Source organism: Cuculus canorus, chromosome 8 (genome assembly GCF_017976375.1).
Source record: "Cuculus canorus isolate bCucCan1 chromosome 8, bCucCan1.pri, whole genome shotgun sequence".
In the NCBI taxonomy this organism is placed as follows: domain Eukaryota; kingdom Metazoa; phylum Chordata; class Aves; order Cuculiformes; family Cuculidae; genus Cuculus; species Cuculus canorus.
Window position 1 is genome coordinate 14177736 of NC_071408.1, and position 18956 is coordinate 14196691.

The 18956-nt window shown below is 40.2% G+C and overlaps 1 protein-coding gene across 2 annotated transcripts in view; it reads right to left on the reverse strand.

Annotated features, from left to right (window-relative positions):
• Positions 1 to 17139, reverse strand: part of SNX7 (sorting nexin 7) — a 29276-nt gene extending 12137 nt beyond the window's left edge. The window contains exons 1-7 of one of the 2 annotated variants that reach the window (XM_054072375.1): positions 16819 to 17139; positions 11128 to 11310; positions 9936 to 10046; positions 9361 to 9525; positions 8217 to 8418; positions 6136 to 6335; positions 2643 to 2729 (exon numbers count right to left, since the gene is read on the reverse strand). In XM_054072375.1, coding sequence (XP_053928350.1) covers positions 2643 to 2729; positions 6136 to 6335; positions 8217 to 8418; positions 9361 to 9525; positions 9936 to 10046; positions 11128 to 11310; positions 16819 to 16941 — 1071 coding nt within the window. In that variant the 5' untranslated portion in view covers positions 16942 to 17139. The remainder of the gene's footprint in view (positions 1 to 2642; positions 2730 to 6135; positions 6336 to 8216; positions 8419 to 9360; positions 9526 to 9935; positions 10047 to 11127; positions 11311 to 16818) is intronic. The other variant, XM_054072374.1, reaches the window with a different exon arrangement.
• Between the last annotated feature and the right edge of the window lie 1817 nt (positions 17140 to 18956).

Here is an 18956-nt window from a genome sequence, read left to right on the forward strand (position 1 = left end):
TAACCTCCTGTTTGTTAAATCATTTAATGTTTGCTGTGACCAATGCTAAAGATCTCATACCCTTTTATCAGCTCTAATGACAGTCAGATTCCTTATCCATGGTGGAAATGTACTTCAAATGAGATTAGAGTTCATGCCACTCATTGTCAGCAGAATTTCTGGCTACTAGATTGCACTGACAAGTTCAATCTGACATCTATGAGATCATTATAAGCTACATGAGTTCTTCTTAGGAATAAAAATGTGCAAATACAGTCAAACTCAGTGTCCAACATGAATTCCAATAACAGTACCTGTGTTATGACTACCTTTTATTCTGGTTAGACATGTCAGCAAAATATTTCACATCATAAAAATTATAACATAGTAAAAAAATGAGAAAACAGTTAAAAGTTACTTGAATGGTCAAAAATAGAAGTACATTTTTCTCTGTGTCCAAACTATCATTAATAGAAAAAGCCTTCAACTTCTAATTAAGAAAAAAATCTTCAGGATACAGCTGCCACTCAATTAAAGAACATAGGATTTTATGATCAGATTAAACTAACAGACATCTGTTTTACGGCTCTCATGAGACTGCAAGGAGAATCAAGCTCTCAGAACAGGATTTTTTGAAATGAATAAGATGTAGAGGGGTTGGAAAAAGAAAGCAAAGATCTGAACACCTGGGTAATCACGTTGTCCAAACAAAACTGTAAACAAAGTTTTGGAAACACAGAACAACAAAAAAAAAGACCAGGTTGTGCAAATTGATCTCAACATTTTACTGAAAGCAAGTACAAACATCTCATTATGGAGTAAACTATTGTCAATATCAAATTGACATGGTAGGATCAATACTCTGCTAAAGGGAAAATTCTTCCTTTTTGTCTGTAACAATTCAGGAAAAGAGAGTGTATACACCTTGTCTGAGGACTCCATCAGATTATAACAGAAATACATTCTGAAAGGACCACGTCCTGCCAGGCAATGTTCCCTTCCCTACAGTGGACAGCAACAAGACTAGCTAAACGAACTGCACAAAATTGCAATTCATTGCTGAATTGCTCTGTGCAAATGCAACTCGTTTTAGCAGGCTGCCAACAAACCATACAAATGGGAAGTACTGATTAAAAGAGACGCAACGTTGAAAAGTTGAAATAACTCACTGCATACAAATAACTCACACAATGACGTATAACACTCCTTTCTGCCAGAATAAATTTGTAGAATCATAGAATATCTCAAGTTGGAAGGGACCCATAAGGATCATTCTTAACATATATTGTGCTTTTACATGCAATGCAACTAACACATGCTGCTGGCCCACAGGGCACTGATGGTGTGGGGTGCAGGGGACGTGGACAGGCTGAGAGAAGCCCTCACAAGGCAGCACGGGGACGAGAACCTGCCACTGCAACACTAACTCCAAGCCTAGGGGCCTTCTCCAACTTACCATACTCCATGCATTTTATATGAGCTTCAAACTTTAAACGTAAACTACGGACAAAGGACAGAAGAAGAAGCAGCAGAAGCAGAGAAACAAAACCAGATTAAAGAATGTAAAGGCAGTGCAGATTAAAGAACACAAAGACAGTGAAATGACTATAAGAGGTAAGTAAACAGAATTTCCATTTCAGGAAAATTCAAACCCAGAGGTAGTCAGTGACTGTCCCTCTGCAGTACACAGAGGCAAATTGTTACATAATATACCATAACCATTGCAGGTGTCAGACCATGGTAATGTATTCTAATTTATTCAGTTCAGTGACAAGAAATTAAACCAAAATACACATTTCAAGTGCCCAAAACTATCTAAACAGCTCATCTTTACCTGAAAGCTAATTACAACAACCCTAATAAAAAGTATATGAAATGTCAAGGACTTTCTCCTTTGATGTACTATAAAGTTACAGTGACTATTATTTCGTCATCTCTGTATATTACTTATACCATATAAAACTTCGCGTTAACACTGTGCTAAAAAGACATTATTTTGGCTGAAGAGTTAAACAATCAATAATTTAAAAAAATGCCAATACCCATTCCAGAAATTCCTTTTAATCAGCCTGCTGATACTCACTGATGTGTTTGGGGATACTGGCCCCCATGGGCTACCGGTTATGGTCTGACTCCACTAGAATGAAGGAAGGTGTCATACGGGAAATGTAAAAGTATCCCTCGGCCCAACCAGGTAAGAGAGAAAACTGAAAGAACAGAATCTAGAACTTTTTATTTTAAATAAGCTTAGTGAACACCCTTGCACTTTCTAACCACATCCTCTCCCTCTTTGACATCAATGGAGCAGCAGCTACAAGAGCATGGCAGCATGCTCTTTTTTTAACTCCCAGTGTGGAAGGAATTAAATAGAAATGCTAAAAATAAGCTGTGGTAGAGTCTGTGTTGACAAAACACAGTAGTCGCTCACTATTACCAGCCCTTTGCTCCAGCAGTCTGTCTACTGAAGCTCTGCATCCTTCTCATAACTGCCTTTGCCTGGCATGTATAGCTACAAAGACCAAACCTTTACAGAAGAAGTATGAGAATTATAGAGACACCATCCAGTTACAAAGCATGGCTTCAGAGGACACACTTTCTTCAGAGGATCATCTTTTGCAGTTCAAATAAGGCCTGAAAGATTTCAGCTTGCTGTACATACTTACCATATCCTTTTCAGTCTTTTTATTGGCTAAAGCATCAACTTTGGAGTCTAGCTCGCCTTGAATTTGGTCCCTCCTTTTCAAAACACCCTTAATGTAGAAAAAAAAAAAAAAGAAGTAGACTGCACCAAATTTTAGCCATCTATTCAGAAAACCAAACAACGTGGTTATTTAATAAATTAAACAAGATCACAGAATGATGCCATTTAATAATTTTGACACAATACATGTACTTTCCTCAAAACAATCTTAAAATCATGTACTGAAGACTTTTCAATACCTGTATTTTACTTGCATGTTTTCCAAGAATCCTAGTAAATCCAAAATTAGTCCTGCAAGAATCTGCCCTACACAGCATCACTGCTACTTGTGTGAGAAAAACTGCAACACCAGTTTACTTCGCATCAGTTCAACTTACTATATATTCATATTTTAAAACAGCAATATGAGTTTGCCAAGTGCCATGAACAAAAGTACCTTCTTTAAGTAAAAGTTTCAATATCAAATAGAGTAAGTGACTACAAATGGTATATCAGGCTTTACTGAAATTGTGATTTTGAACTTCAATATTTTCTAAGTGCCAAATGTGGTTTAGTAAAATTAGATAAAATTATTGCAACTATGATAGATGTTCTAACATTGATATATCTGCTTATTTTCAGCAGATATAATTATTCCCTCCTTTAAAATTTTAATAAGGCACTGGATTTTTAGCATAATGCCAAAAAATAATTAGAAAGAGGAAGGAACATAACTTATTAAACTAAAAAATAGGAACAATTTCGCAGATTAAATTTCCATTTCCAATGCTCATTTGCACTGTGACCTCGAGAAAGCCTTAAAAATTTATCTTTACCTTAGTTTCCTCATCTGTAAAAGCACACTCGGGTATGCTTATCTCACAGAAACATTGCAAAGCTTTAGTACTTTTTAAAAAAAAATCAGAGCAGGACATATAAAATTACAAATCCCAAAACCTTCTTCTACATTAGCTTGCCACAACTGGTTTTACTGCTTCTTCTGCATATACTAAGGAGATTTTCAGTATTAATCTCTAGCACAGGGCATGTTGAAACAGCACAGGGCACAAGCAGCTCTACCTTCTCTACCTGTCTTATTTGACTGAGTTCTCTTTGAAATCTTGTCACTTTAACAAACACAATAGAATAATTTAGGAGGTTAATTTTCAAATAATTTTTCACTCTTTCTTTTTGAACAGGTACTTACTAGAAATATCTGGTAAATCTAATTTTGGACAATTCCGAGTAATAGATTAGTAATGCATACTAATGTTCATGAATCTACGCTTCAATAGCTCAGAATATCTTTTGATTAAAAAATACAGAAAATGTTTAGCTGTAAGCATAGAAGCAAAACAAATATGTCTGGAACAGCTTCATATTCCAAATGCTTTCTCTGTTTTTTTACTATTTCTTTTGCCTCTTTTAAAACTGTTTTAATGACTACTTCGCAACTTTCATCACGACTACTCCTTAAATTACAAGATAAAACCAGTTATTTTATTATTAATGTGCTACAACTATAGACAAGTGCTGGCTTCTAATGGCAAACACGGGGACTGTGTTTTTAAAATGTGTATCATAATAGTTTTGCAATTTTTTTGTATAATATTTAATAGTACCCAGTGACAAAACCCTCAAATAACTGTATGTGGACCTTTAACAAATTTATTGCTGCAATTCATACCCAGAGGCACAGCAGCACTCTGCACTCTCCAGATCTGTTCTATGACTCAGTTAAGAATGAGCCAGTCCAGGTGTAAATATTTTAGCTATGAATTCATCTTTCTTCCCAGTTTAAGACTGAACTCTCAACACTGGAAAACAGAAGGATTATATTGTATTGACCACATCTCCGTCTGCACATTTGTGCATGGTCTTGACAGCACTGCATAAAGGTCCCTGTGATGAGGGGTTAAATGCACCCCTGAAAGCAGGTTTTACTAGCATGTGACCTATTGGATTTTCAGTGTGAGTAGTCCCCTCTCCAAACTGCAAGAGGGAAATCAGTTGTAGGAAAAATAAATATCCACGATGAATTGAAAGGAAAGGAACAGTTGTTGAACAGGAATGAGCTAGTGGAAGAAGATTTTACTTCTCGACAGGACCTCATGGCAGCCTAATCCTGCACTGTAAGTGTCTCATAAAGAACACTGCAAGCAGAAAAACAAAAAACTATGGCCAACAGCTACTTGTAATGTGTACACAAAGAGCCAGGCTGTTACTCTAGGATCTGTCCCCAGAAACCTCTTTGTGCTCTGGACAAAAGAGAACACCCCAGGAAGGGTAAGCCTGGCTGCAAACTAGAAAGCAATGAGCAGGCAGCATCTCTTCAATAACATGAGGGCTGGGATGGCTCACTGGTAACAGATATAGAAATTACGAAAAATAAGGAACATGAAAAATGGAGAGAGTAGGAAGACCTGCAATTTGCTAAGACAGCAATCTTTTCAGACTTTTACTCAACACAATACCTACCTCCATATACCTGCACCGACATGCAAATAATGAAGCCTGTGAGATACAGGACATTTTGTATGTCCCCTCTTTCAGTGGAGATGGTTTTAAACACAGCAGTCATTGCAGCAGCAATTCCTAACCTCTTGCTAGCTAAGCCTTACTGGGAAACTGGCAATGGTACCAGCAAAGGATGAGTTAACTTGCTCAGGCCTGTAACACACTCTCAGTGCCTACTCAGAAACCCCTGCAGTAGGAGCTGGGTTCCCAGCAGGAAGGCAAGAACAGACCCGGCAGCTTGCATTGCTCAAAACCTAGACAAAGAAGGGTTTGTACAAATTTTCTGCAGAATGGAAATTATGACATGCTGAATTGAGCTACTTAATTATGTTGATTATCCATCAGCACTTCTGAAGTTGATTTTCACATTCTCTCTAACTGTAAGAAAAATAAATACATAAAGGGAATTGAAAGCATCAGCTTATGGCATAGACTAACGTGCTTATATAATGGCACAGAGACTGGAAGTTCCCTGCTATTCTAGAAAAAGAAAATGCAGTTTAGGAACATCTCCTAGAAAGTGAAAAACCTCTCTGTTGCTTTTCCCCCACACCATCTGTTACTCAATGAGTTCATATTTCAGCAGTGTCAGAGGAGGTCTTTCTCAGCTGCTGCTCCCCAAACCTTTCTGTCTTCCTGCCTCTGCTACAGTGTGGAGCTCTCTGAAGATGGCAAAGCCAAGCACTCTTCAGCCCAGCCTCCAAGGGCTGCCTGCCACACAAAACTATCAAGCTCTTCTAATCTGGAAGGGGTGTCTCTTGCCTGATCTACAAGGGAAACAGGACCAACCAGATTCCCTGCTAATGGACACTTATCCTGTGCAGTGCACGTTTAATAAGAACAGTAAATAGAGGGACTGCAAAATCATTTTCATCACTTGCAAATTCTTTTCCAGACTGTGTCACTGGACACAGCCAAACTTTATATACAGCCATAAGCAATCCTTAAGGAAACCTTACCATCAGAATTTCACTGTAGAGTACATATTCATGTAAAATTGGCAGCAGATTTTCTGAGAGCCCTGCCATCCACTTCTCTGTAGCCTTGCAACACTTGTCGATGCAGCTGGCAACACCTTTTAGGGAGTCAGCTATATCTTCTTCCGATGCTGACCAGAGTGTGTAGATGGGACCGTATTCCTTCATTTCATTAAAATACTCTTAAAAGGAACAGATACACATATTAGTCTTCTATTCATTAATAGATGTCTAAGTGATACTAATTGCAACCTCGTATTTAGTGTGAACAAAGCAAGAAACAGGCTAGTGTTTAAACCTGCTCACAAGACAAAGATATATAAACTGCAGTTCACTGTTTTTAAATAGATTTATCAATTAATGTATTGTAATTAAGCAGTTTGTAGAAACCTATCGGCCAAAAATGCCTCAGTCATTTTAAAAGGACGCATACACTCTTAGACCTGATGTGTTGTATTCATCTCAATGATCTGAAACATTTCATGCTGACTTCAAATAGAGGGACATGAGGTACAACAGCCCTGGGCAGCAATCTGCTGCACTTGCTTCTACTGCTGTGAATTCCTCTGCCTACAATGATGCTCTGAATCCTGTCTCAGTTATTAAAACTAGCACTTGGGATGTCCCAAAAGCTTCAGAAGACACACGGAAGTTCACTCTAGTTCTGCAGGCATTATGTCCTTTACTAGCATTTATTAATCTAAATATAAAGACATCCTACAAATTATTTCTTTTATGTCTCTAGGCCAAGTGACAGCCTGTAAGCAGAAAGAACGCCTGGAATTCACTGTGCCATTTGGTAGGGCTAAACTTGGGCAACATTGGATATGACCTGGAGGTTGCCTGTCCACAGAAAGGTACTGTGAACACGTTGATCATGTATCAAACCCACCATTTCACAACAACTGAATTTATAATGAAGGAATGTCCAAGGAAAGATGCAAAGCACCTGTGTGGCATGAAGGTTATAATGTTTTCTTTGAAATCATCTGGACAAAAAAAATCCTTTATGGAAGATGCAATTAAGAATCTCAAGCTAAGTTACTGCAAGCAGGATTGTTTTCTGAATCACAGCTATCAGCAGTTCACATCCGTGACAGTGCAGCCCCACACACAAATGTTCTGCCAAGTGCTGTTTGGAAAATCCAAAAAAAAATATAATTTACAGTATCTGGGAGCATGTCAAAATACATGAGGTTTTCCAAGAAATATTTTGGCATTGATGCCTTGAAACTGTGGATCTCAGCCAGCTATTTCCACTGAAATCAATGATACCAAAAGGAACTCTTTTTTGATCAACATACATTTTCCTTTTATAAGACCCCTCCAATTTAGTGAGGGCACGCCGAAATCTTATACAGGACAATAAAGCACAAGGGCTTAAAGAAAGCAGTGCAGCTCTTCAAATTATATTATACAGAAAATAAAATCCCTCAAGTGCTAACCAGTGGAAATTCTACTGAAGAGGCCTAGTCTGAGGCCAGAGTCAGTCTCAGAAATTTTGCAGTCAAAATAGGTGTGCAAACTGCTGTTACTTAGGGAAAAAAATTAGACTAAGTCATCCTTTTTAGGGAAACACTAACAGACACAGTTCCCCATGACAGAAATTATAGCCAAAAAACCCAAAAACCTAATTGGTCAATACAGAAAAAAGTGGAGAATGAAACAAAAAAAAGAGATGTTTAGAGATCTGGATTCTAGATAGCATTTGCCTGTACAAGACAGTACAGAAAACTGTGACTATTTACATTCCACTGAAAGAACAAAAGCAAAAGGTCACATAACTTTCCTAAAAGCACAAGTAAAAAGACAGTTGCTAGGTTTTTGTCTTTCTAAATTCTTTATCAAGTAGTTCAATGACATGTTAAAACTCTTCCTATTAAGGAGTTACTCAGATTAACTAGGAGGTCTGTCAAAACAATGACCATTATGAAAAGCACAGTATAAAGACAGATCTCCCTTTTCCCATGCTTGTGGGAAAGTCTATTTAATCTGGCATAATCAAAATTAATTCAACTTTTCCAATATATTAATTTCTTAAATCAATCTTGTTTTCTACTTACCCCTCTCTTCTTTGTAAATTCTATGTGCTATTTTGTCTAGTACATTTATTTTCTGACTAAATGTTTCCATGTAATGGTTCATTTCTGTAAACATTTCAGGACGATTTTTAACTCCTCCTCTTACTGAGGATGTTACAGCTCTGACGGTCTGTCCCATCCTGCTCAGCAAACCAGGACCCTGCTTCTTGTGTGAGGAGAGTTCCTAAAGAGAGAACAAGCTGTGTTTACTTCCAAATACTTCTTTAAATTCTCTGAAAATAATCCATACTTTAAAGCTTTCTTTTAAAACAAAACTACATACATAAGCATGTATTTTTAGTGTATAAGTCTTGTTTTAAAATTATTAGACCAGCGTTAGAACCGTACCCATCATGTGCATTTATTAGCTAAGCCTTTCTGGGAAAACAAAAGCATGCCATGTATCACGCTCCCACAAGAATGTTTAAAGATGGCAGAGAACCTTTGCCCTTTCATTCCTTAGGGTGAGTCACCTAGTTTTCAATTTAGCCTTCAGAACAGGGAAGCAGAAGTAATGATTGCTGAAATAAGTGATTGAGAAAAGCAAACAATGTTACTACTGGAAGAAGTAATCATCTATTTTTTTTTTGTAACTTTTTATATGTTGCTAGAATAACCTTCCCTGAAGTTCAGAGGCAGACTTGTTTGACTAAATAATTCCAATTTTCAACTGGACATGTCTTGCAAAAATACAAAGGCTACTTTTTTTTTTTTGTAAGACTAGTACAACTTTTAAAAAAAAAGCAGATGAGAAAGACAGTGCCAACCAAAACAATAATTAATTTAAAATGCTATTTTTTATATATTGGAAGCATACAAGTATACCATAAAGCATGCAGAGCTGAAATATTGTGAATTTGATGCAAAAATCCAAAACACAGCAACAAAAACTGCTTTGGAAAGTACACCAATATTTATGGCCACACATGTTACTACCAAAAGCAGGGAAAAGACAAGGTTATGTCGGGGGATGCATATCCCATAAATGCCCTGCTGCCTTCTGACACTTCTGTAATAAGTTGCGGGAGGACTCTATTGAATACAGAACTTAGAAACACTTCAGATATAGTCTGCTAACACAAAGTATGGTATCACATAACTATAAATGAAAATAAAGTCATTTTACCCAGGCCTGTGCAGTAAGAAAGATTTTGAAGTCTTCATTAAAAGTTAAAGTTGGATGATCAGCAATGCGGTTCAAAAATTTATGTAAAGCTTTTCTTCGAGTCTCAATGAATTCATCACTAAATCGTTCTACCATTCCCTTCATTATGAATTTTTCAGGCAATGGCTAAGGGAAAAAAAAGAAAAAAAATTATCCTATAATTTGCATAACATTAAGGGTATTATAATAGTTCTTCTACTCACTAAAACCCATAGGTATACCTTGTAGAATCCACCATGCAAACCCCAAATTGTTACAAAGTTATCACATTCAACAGTGGTATAACATGGTTCTTGTAGCACACAGTGCAGAAGAATACAAATACAACTAAGAAAGGACTGTATATGGCACAATTACAACCCTAAGAAATACCTTTATGGGATATTTACTTATCACATATGTATAAAGCCAATGAAAGAAGGTTGGTTTAACATTTGTGAGAAATCAGAAACTGAAGAAAGACCTCGAACATCTCAGGATAAAAGTGGAGCCATCTCATAAGTAAAGAAAAATAACTCAAGTTTTAGTGAACGAACAGGAATAATCAGTGTCGGATGTGCTTCTTCAAGTTTGCTCTTCAACCACAGGAAATCCTGATATCGTCTTCGAACTTCATATTCACTGGAGTCAAATTCACCACGGGATGTCTGAAAGCCAGAGACAGAAAAAAAAAAATGCCCAGGTTAGCATAGCAGTAAAGCCCAACAAAATAGTTTTAGATTTTGGAGAAAACTGAGTACCTGAAGGGAATGCATATATGATTCTATTTTGCTCATGTTATTTGCTTGTGGTTTTTTAAAGTACAATGATCAAGTCATTGAAGAGATAAAACATCCAATTGTAACAAGAAATCAAAGTTCTATTGTAAAAATGAAAATAAAAGAAAGCACTAAACTGCACACAGAGTGACTTGTAATAATTAGCCTACCAAAATCTTTTTTTTAAAAAAAATAATCTAGTTTTTAGCATTCTGGAAAAAAATTAAATAGCTGCATGCATCCTTGGGACCTGAGTCAACAATCCAACTCATCCATTGCTGACCTGAGTCAACAATCCCCGCATCCAAAATGTGAAAACTTCAGCATATCATAGCAACACTTCCTGAACTGCTTAACAGAATCTGCGTTCCATCATCAATTCTGGTTTTGTAGCCCTTTGTTAGAACTTGCCAACAAACCTTTAATGCCTAGAAATAATGCTTATTTTTTTATGCCTAGAAAAAATGTTGCAAAATTGTCAGACCATGAGATTTATTTTCACTGCTCTGTCTTCTAGAATCAAGCCACAAAGAGCCCATGTTTTCACTAATGCGTGCTGTTTAGCATTCATTGTTGCGCAGAGATTTATAATATGATGCAAGTAAATTCTAAAACCCTCAAAACATTCTTTTGTAATCTAAATGTTTTTGAGGGTTGAATAAAAATTTTTCAAGGTATGTGGGAGGAATGCTATTCCTTTATCATCAGCAACCAGCACTTCAAATTAAGTACGATAAGAAAGGATAGAATAGATAAAAAAGCAAAAGCAATCCACCTTACAGCCCTTCTACACTTGCCTGAAGAAAAAATGTTCTCTCGTCTAGAAAAACATGGACAACAATTATTGCTAGCAACCTAATGATGATAGCTCACTTTCTACTCTTTAAATATTTCATGAGGAATTGATATCTCCTCTTATTTAAGGATGAATTATCAATGTAAGCCATTATAGCCATGACCAGATGCTTACCTTTGTGACAACTCTGTATGTAATAAATGTTTCAATGGCCGTAATGTGGCTTTCAGGATCATCGACTGTAATGAAGAGATCTCCTAGTTCTGGTTCATCTTCAAATTTATACTGGTTTATCATTGATGAGGGGGATATTGGCATTGAAGGACTGAATGAGTTTACCTCAGCCAGTGACGCATCCTACAGAACAGACATGGGAACATCCATATCAATGCATGTTTATATATACAAACACACACATGCAAACACATAGTTCTCCGATGTTAAAATGACGAGGTTTTAAATAATCTGGTAAAAGACATAAAACATAGGGCAGATTAAAGAATTACATAGTACATGGCAAATCTATTTTCCTTGTCAATATTTGCTTCAGCGAGGATGTAAGAAATAAGAATGAGATTTATTCTAAAACTGATGTAAGAGCCATGTGCTACCATTTGACCAGAATGCTATGCATAGCTAGAAAGAGATCTTGCCTATGAACACTCAAATTAGTTACAAATCCAAGCACCCAGTAATCATGTAGGATACCTACCAGCTTTATTAAAATCATTAGAAGCCAATTACTCAGGACTTATGAAGTCTGAATTATCTCTAATAACCTGAACAAGGTGGATAAAAAAGTATGATTTTAAAAGAAAACAAGATAAAATCCAAATCAGACGTTTTATTGGAATTGGATATTTCAGTCTGAATATATTTTAAAATAAAGTTTGAAATGGAAAACTTTACTGAGAAACACTTTTTAAAAAAGAAAAACAGTAAGTAAGGATGTAGTAAGGATTGTTGATTAATTTCTAAAAAAAAGTCAAACCATTGTTTTGCTGAAGTGGAAAACCACTTTTTGATACTATCAACCACTTCCACCACAGGACTCTAAGAATATGCCCCCATAGCAGCTGCTGTGGTTCAGTGTGTTCAAAGGTGACCACTCAAAAGCTGAGAAATGAAGCCGAAAATGGAAACAAGCAAGAAATGTCATTTTCCTTCTTAGATGCAACTCTGGATGGAATCTACTAATCTAAAATCTTGAAGGACACAGTGACTAGGAAAATAAATTCACTAACACCATAAAAGAGCATAATCCTTTACTAAATCGCTGAAAATAATACATTTGAGCAATTCAAATCAATCACTATGTTTTAAATATGAAACACTTAATACACTTTTTCTAATATATCAAATACAATGAAGTATTTTTTAATAAACTTTTGAATTAATCTGTTTTCTGCAAGTTTTCTAGATGTGTAATTAGGCTACGCTAACTACCGAGTGGCAAAAAGTATTCTGTATTGGTGCTTCACTAACCATGAGGTGTAAGAAGAAAGGGGATGTTACTAAAGAGAAAACTGCTGGAATGGCAGAGTGGAAATGTCAAAACTACAGCCACAGCATCATCCCAAGGCCAGTCTCGTGGGAGTAAAGGGCACATCACTGCAGTGCCGCTGGGCTTAGCAAGAGTTGCTTTATTTTTCCTTTGAATTCAGCTGGATCAAAACTTTCTCTGGAACACATTCTCCTCTCATTCTTTTACTGCCTTAAACTTTATTGCCTGCTGCCATCCCTTTCCTTTGGATTTATCAATGTACTCCCACAAATACAGAGTAGAAATTTATATCACGAGTTCAGCACAGGAAGCACTGATGCACCAGTTCTCCTCCCATCAAATAGATACAGTTCTTTGAACAGGAAGACAAAAGTAGGACGGAAGACCAAAGGCAATTCTTTAAATATTACATAGCTGCTTACTTGTACACTTGTAAGTCAATTTATTTTTACTCAGTATGTTCCTACGCATGATTTCTATACTAGTATCCAGCCAGCACCGTCCTGAGCAGTGGAGGATAAATACAGAAGCTGTTTTCTCTGTGTGCAAGCACTAGCTGACCGTACTCTACATGAAGAATGAACACCACTGGTTCAGAGCAGCCCATGAGATTCAAAGCGCTGAGGCAACGGGAAACTTCCAGGGAAAAATGCATGTGAGCACGTAAAGGACTTGAATGGCCATGTACCTTGAGGAATAACGACTCTGCAAGGCCTAAATTGGATCAAAGCAAATGCATTTCATATTTTCTCATTTTCCATGGGTCATTAATGCCTTAATGTTTGATTCCTCCTTCTAGGTTGCTACTAAAAATTGCTGTATGCAGGCAGGTTTCATGAGGTATGTTTTATATGAAAGAGCTTATGGATATGCGGTTTGTGAAACAAAACAAAAAATGAGCAATAAAAATCCATAGAATAAGCTGGTCTTCAGTTCTCTTGCAATACAGCTCTAATATTCATGTGCACATGAATGAAGGTGAGTTTTAAACAAGCGTCTGTGTCTCTTTCTTTATCCTCAACATACTTAAGGTTTACTTCCAGTACTTCCTGAAGCTTGGGTGACCTAAGTCTGATGTTATCACAGGAACACGGTTAAAAAAGATGATAATTTTCTACTTTTCTACAGCTGTAATTTTGTGGTTGGAACTGTGTTTTTGTGCGCACACAGATGAGGACAGAAGGAGTTTTGTGGCACAGGAAAAACAGAAACTTCTTCTAGCTCTTGGGTTGCATAACGTTTTTTAAAAAGCTTTTTTCCTATTCATCCATGCAAAGAGAATCGAAGTCCTGCCCCAGAAAATGACATGCTTTCCCACACCTGCTCCAGCCCCACCCACATGTAGTACTCTTCTCCCTTCCGAGCCCTTTTGCTTCTGACAGAGCAGTTGGCAGAGGTGTGTGCACCCATCAGCAAGTAGGTTCACGCATTTTGATTTACTGGCCATGAGACCAAAAGGATAGAAAATCAACGAGCTCCTGGCAGCAGAAGGGCCTTGTTCTGGGTCTCCTTCCTCTAATATTTGCAGTCACCCTATCTCACGCTCACATTTGGCTGCAATGGGTCAACATAAATAAATACATCCAAGGGATAAATAAGGGAGGGAAAACACTCACACAGCAGGAGCAGCCTGAAAGTAGGATGAACACACAGCTGAGCCTGCAGCTCTCTGCAGAGGACATGAAACCTAGAGGTTTGCCTAAACACCATTCCTTCCCAGGGCACAGATCCTTGATTCAGACCTCCATGCCTCATCCATCCCCTCTCTCCTCCCTCCCAGCAAGAATCCAGAGCTTGCAATCTTCTGAAGCAATGGATGCAAAGCAAGTCTTAAGATAAAAGATGTGGTGGCAGAGTACGTCTTGTAAGAGAACAGCTTAGTTGTTGGTGCATTCTTCGAAGAAGCAAAGAGATTTAGGAAGGCAGAATAGAACCTTGGCTGAAAAATTCACTTATAAATCAGTCCCCAAATCCTTGATCAACTTGTTTTGGAAGAAAAATTAAAATTACACAATTCTGAAGTGGCACATATATATTTTCCAGAAATAACATTAATTTTTCTGCAATTATGAAATGAGGTCAAAGTGTAAAACAGAGTTTAAAAGAAGAGCTGCTAAAGATTTGTAGTATTAACAGGAATGCTGACAGCTTTGTCAATGCTAGGCCACCATATGTGTTAGCGAAGATCAACTCAATGTGTATTGTGATACATGTGGTACTCTATACTTTGAAACTAATGGAAAAAAGCAGGTTGAAAACGTTGTATATGTGTGACTCATAACTCAGCCCCCAGATGTTGCCTCTGCTAAAAAGACTTCAGAACTTTTCCACGGTAACGGAAACTAGGATAAAGTGAAATGCACATCGCATCATGAAATGCTTTATGAGAGTTGCCGAAGAAGATGCTAGTCTGTAATATTTGAGACATGTCACAGAATACCGGGTCAATGGTTTATGACACCATGAGGTTAAATGTCTATGAATTTTCATAAAATAAAAGCCCTGTGTTTACATCTTGAGTAATAACTTAGGGTATTGAGGTTGACAATTTTTAAGAATCTCATTTTTCACTGTTTTGGTAGCTGGTGTATTTCATTGACTAAACTGAGAAAAATGAAGTCGATGTCAGGGTCAGGGAACAAGCACTGCAGTGCTGCTGCTGCAAATGCTACCTCACTGCCTTAAAGACGGCAGTGTGAGAAAACCCATCGAGATGCAATTTAAAACTAGGTGGTCCCGGAACAGTACATTTTGGAAAAATTGGTTTTACAAAACCTAGTCTGAAGATACATTTAGCTTGTCAGTTTCCCTTGAATACACAAAACATGTACAAATGAGGTGTAATCCCTAAGCAACCTCACAGATTTTCACTAGCTCAAAAGATCAGCCCTCAAACTGCATATCTGAAACTAAACTACGAATTTCTGGTCTATATATAACCACTAAATGTAGGTGGCCAAGCTTTGGATAGAACTCTGCATTTTCACTTAGTCTGACAAATTTTTATCTTTGTAGGAATAAGTTATCATGTGGCATGCATGAATAGTAGTTAAGATTCAAGGTAAGTAAGAAATATTGGGCATCAATCCAGGTAGCAAAAATTAAAAGATACAGATAATTGCCATATAGCACCAGTATCTCATATCAACTACACTTGTTTTAATGTTTTATTCCCAAGAAGCATCACTCCTGACAAGCAAGCAGTGTAACTGCTGATACACTCTATTGATAGGCAAATATGTGCATGCAGAACTACTTAAGCTCACCTAGTTAAAGCAAAAGTATTCAAAGTAAGAAACAAACAACTAAAATTATATTTTAGCACTGCTTTTGCATGCAAGTTCAGTGAATTACTCATCTCTTCATGTCAAAGACTGGCTCTTTTCTACAATATATGATTTAGCTAAACCCTAGCTATGCTTCAGAAAAACACAGCTTGGTGGAATTTTGCCTGACCTCTTGCACGCTACAGACCATTAAATCACCCAACAGTCTCTTCTGGCCTTAAAATCCATGAATCTCAAAAATTTTACTACAGCGAAAGTTACAAGAATGAAGCTCTTATTCCAATGGTTTTATTCATACATACCAGAACATATATTTCATTTACAGAAATATAAAAAATTACGCATTTAATTAACATGACAATCAGTCCTACAAGAAATACATTTATTGTCACATTTTCAAATAGTAAACATCTGCTCTTTCTCTCCAGCGTCACACACCAGCAGGTCAGAACTCTCAGAAGGTGAATGGAGCCTTAGCCCCCTATGTTTTATTTTTTCCACCTTAGCTATCTGCATGTCCCTATATTTTAGACACTGTCATGACACGGCCAATAGATCCACAGAACGTTCTCTTAATAGCTGAGAAGGCAAGAGGGAAGTCTCATCTTAACCAAATCTGTACAAAATAAGAAACACGTGGCAGCCCTTCTGCACTTCTCTGTTAATTGCAGTGAGCAGGGCTGGCAGGGCACTGCCGGAGCTGGGACCCTAAAGCATCCTCAGTGACACTCCCTGTATTCCCTTCACGGAGACACAGGCGTGACATCGAGCCTCCTGCGTGAAGGCACCTGGCTTCACTTTCGAAAACTGAAACTCGAAGATATTTATTTATATTTAAATACAGTGGCGATTACTAAATAGGACCGTTTGATTTACACATACAGACACGGCAGGCGACACATCCAAGGGTCGCAGCGGCTCGGGTCGCTCGGCACACTGAAGATAAACGCGGTTAGGAGCGGCGCGGCTCGCCCCGAGCAGCGAACCCCACTTTCGGTGCCGGGGGAAAGTGACGGTGGGGCGGGGCGGGGCAGGGCGCGGGGGAGTCGCCCGGCCGGGCAGGCGCTGCCCTACCTTGCTGAACACCTCCAGGTCATCCTCGTCGTCGTCCAGCGCCAGCACCTCGGGGGGCTCGGCCCCGCCGCCGGGGCAGGGCGCGGGGAGCGGCGTCCCCAGGACCCGGCCCTCCACCTCCATCCTCGGCCGCGAGCGCGGGCGGCCGCCCCGCCGGAGCCGCTCCCCGCGCCGCCGCGATTGGCCTCGCTGCCGCCCGCCCCCGGCCCGGCCCGCCCCGGGGCCGCCCCGAGCAGGGGGGGAGCGGGGTTGGGACGGGCGGGAGCAGCGCTCAGGGCGCCTGCGGGCGCTCCCGCGGGGGCTCCCGCCCTGTCCCGCGCGTGTGCGGCTCGGCCTCCCCAGTGCAGTGGCTGAGCTCCCCCCACCCCAATCTGAGTGCGGGCAGCGCCCCCCCTTTCCTCCCCACTGCGGGGTGCCCCCTAGGGCGGGTAGCTTCCCCTCCCTCTCTTCCTCCCCCCTCCGGAGGATTCCTCCCCGCAGTGCGGGCAGCTCCTCCCTGCCAGTGCGGGATCCCCTCTAGTGCGGGCCCGCCCCTCCCCTGTGCGAGATCCCCCCCGTGCCCTATACGGGCAGCTCCCCTCCCAGTGTGAGATCCCCCCGTGCCCTATACGGACAGCTCCCCCCTCAGTGCGACATTCCCCCGTCCTTTAAACGGGCAGCCCCACCCCCCGGTCGGGCCGCTCCACCACAGCGCGCCGCTGGCCTCGCTGCCCGCAGGGTGGCTGGGGTTTGGGCTGGGTGGGGACGGAGGGCGGGACCGTAGGAGCTGCTGCCGGCCGGGCGGCCCGAAGCCGGGCGTGCCGGGCCTCGGGTGCAGAGCTGCGCTGCCTGTTCCCTCGGGCTGGCAGGGACGCGGGCCCGGCCCCGCCTGCTTCCTCCGGCTCCGTCTCTTCCTTCCAGGCTGCGAACCCCGCAGCGCTGCCCGGAGCGCAGCTCGGTGCTCGCTTTTCGTGCCCCTCGGGCTGCCCTGCCCCGTGCAGGGGCGGGCTCGCTGGCTCACCCTGCTGTGATGGGTCTGCTCTGCGTTCTGATCTTGAGGCCAGAGGTTACTTAGGGATCAGAAATTTACTTGTGAGAACAAATTGACACCACGTGAAGTCTGAACAGGAGCAGGGAGGAGGACACAAAATACTTAAAACTAGTAAAGCTGCAGAAAGTAAAAACATCTTCTAGTACTTAGAAAGGGTCTACAGGAAAGCTGGGAAGGGGCTCTTTATCGGGGAGCGCAGGGATAGGGTGAGAGAGATCGGTCTTAAGCTGAAAGAGGGGGAGATATAGATTAAACATTAGAATCATAGAAGTGTTCAGGTTGGAAGAGACCCTAAAGATTAAACTTTAGGAAGGAATTCTTCACAATGAGGGTGGTGAGGTGGCGGCACAGGTTGCCCTGAGAAAGTCGAGGATGCCCCATCCCTGGAGGTGTTCAAAGCCAGGGTGGATGAGGCTTTGGGCAGGCTGATCCAGTTGAAGGTGTCCCTGCCCATGGCAGCGGGGCTGGAACTGTATGATCTTTAAGGTCCCTTCCAATGCAAACCGTTTTATGATTCTATGTGGTACATGAGCACGCTGGTTAAAGGAGGGAGGGCTGGTCTCACCTGTCATGGGGTTCAGTGCTGCCTCATTGACCTGTTCCTGTCTGAACGCAGGAGCACCTCTGCAGTGTTGGGCATGTCACTGAGGCCTATATTTGCAGGGGGCAGAATGAAGTACATATTTACAGGACCTGTCTGAAATGTCTCAGCTCAATGGGAACTTTGTTGTTCAGGATTCAAGGCTGGGTACTTAAAAAGGCGAATACAACATAATTCTTGTGTAACTCAGTTCCTTCACTGTCAAATCAGAAAAGGCAAACCCCATAATCAAATGCAAGTATTTTGAGAAGCATTCACTCATTAAATGCTCCTGGCAGTTGATCAAGAAAGTCTTTTGGTATTTCATGCTTTTCATGAAGTCTTGAGCCACAACTTGAGAGATAAACACTAAACGTTCACCGAACCATGTGGAGAGGAAAAGAATGTGTCTGTCTAACTAGAGAATGTACGCTGAGAGATTTTCATGTTTGCTTTAAAACCAAAACTAAAATTCAGGAGAACTGTGGGTTGGGAGTGGCAGCGCTTCCCACAGAAGCAGCTGCACAC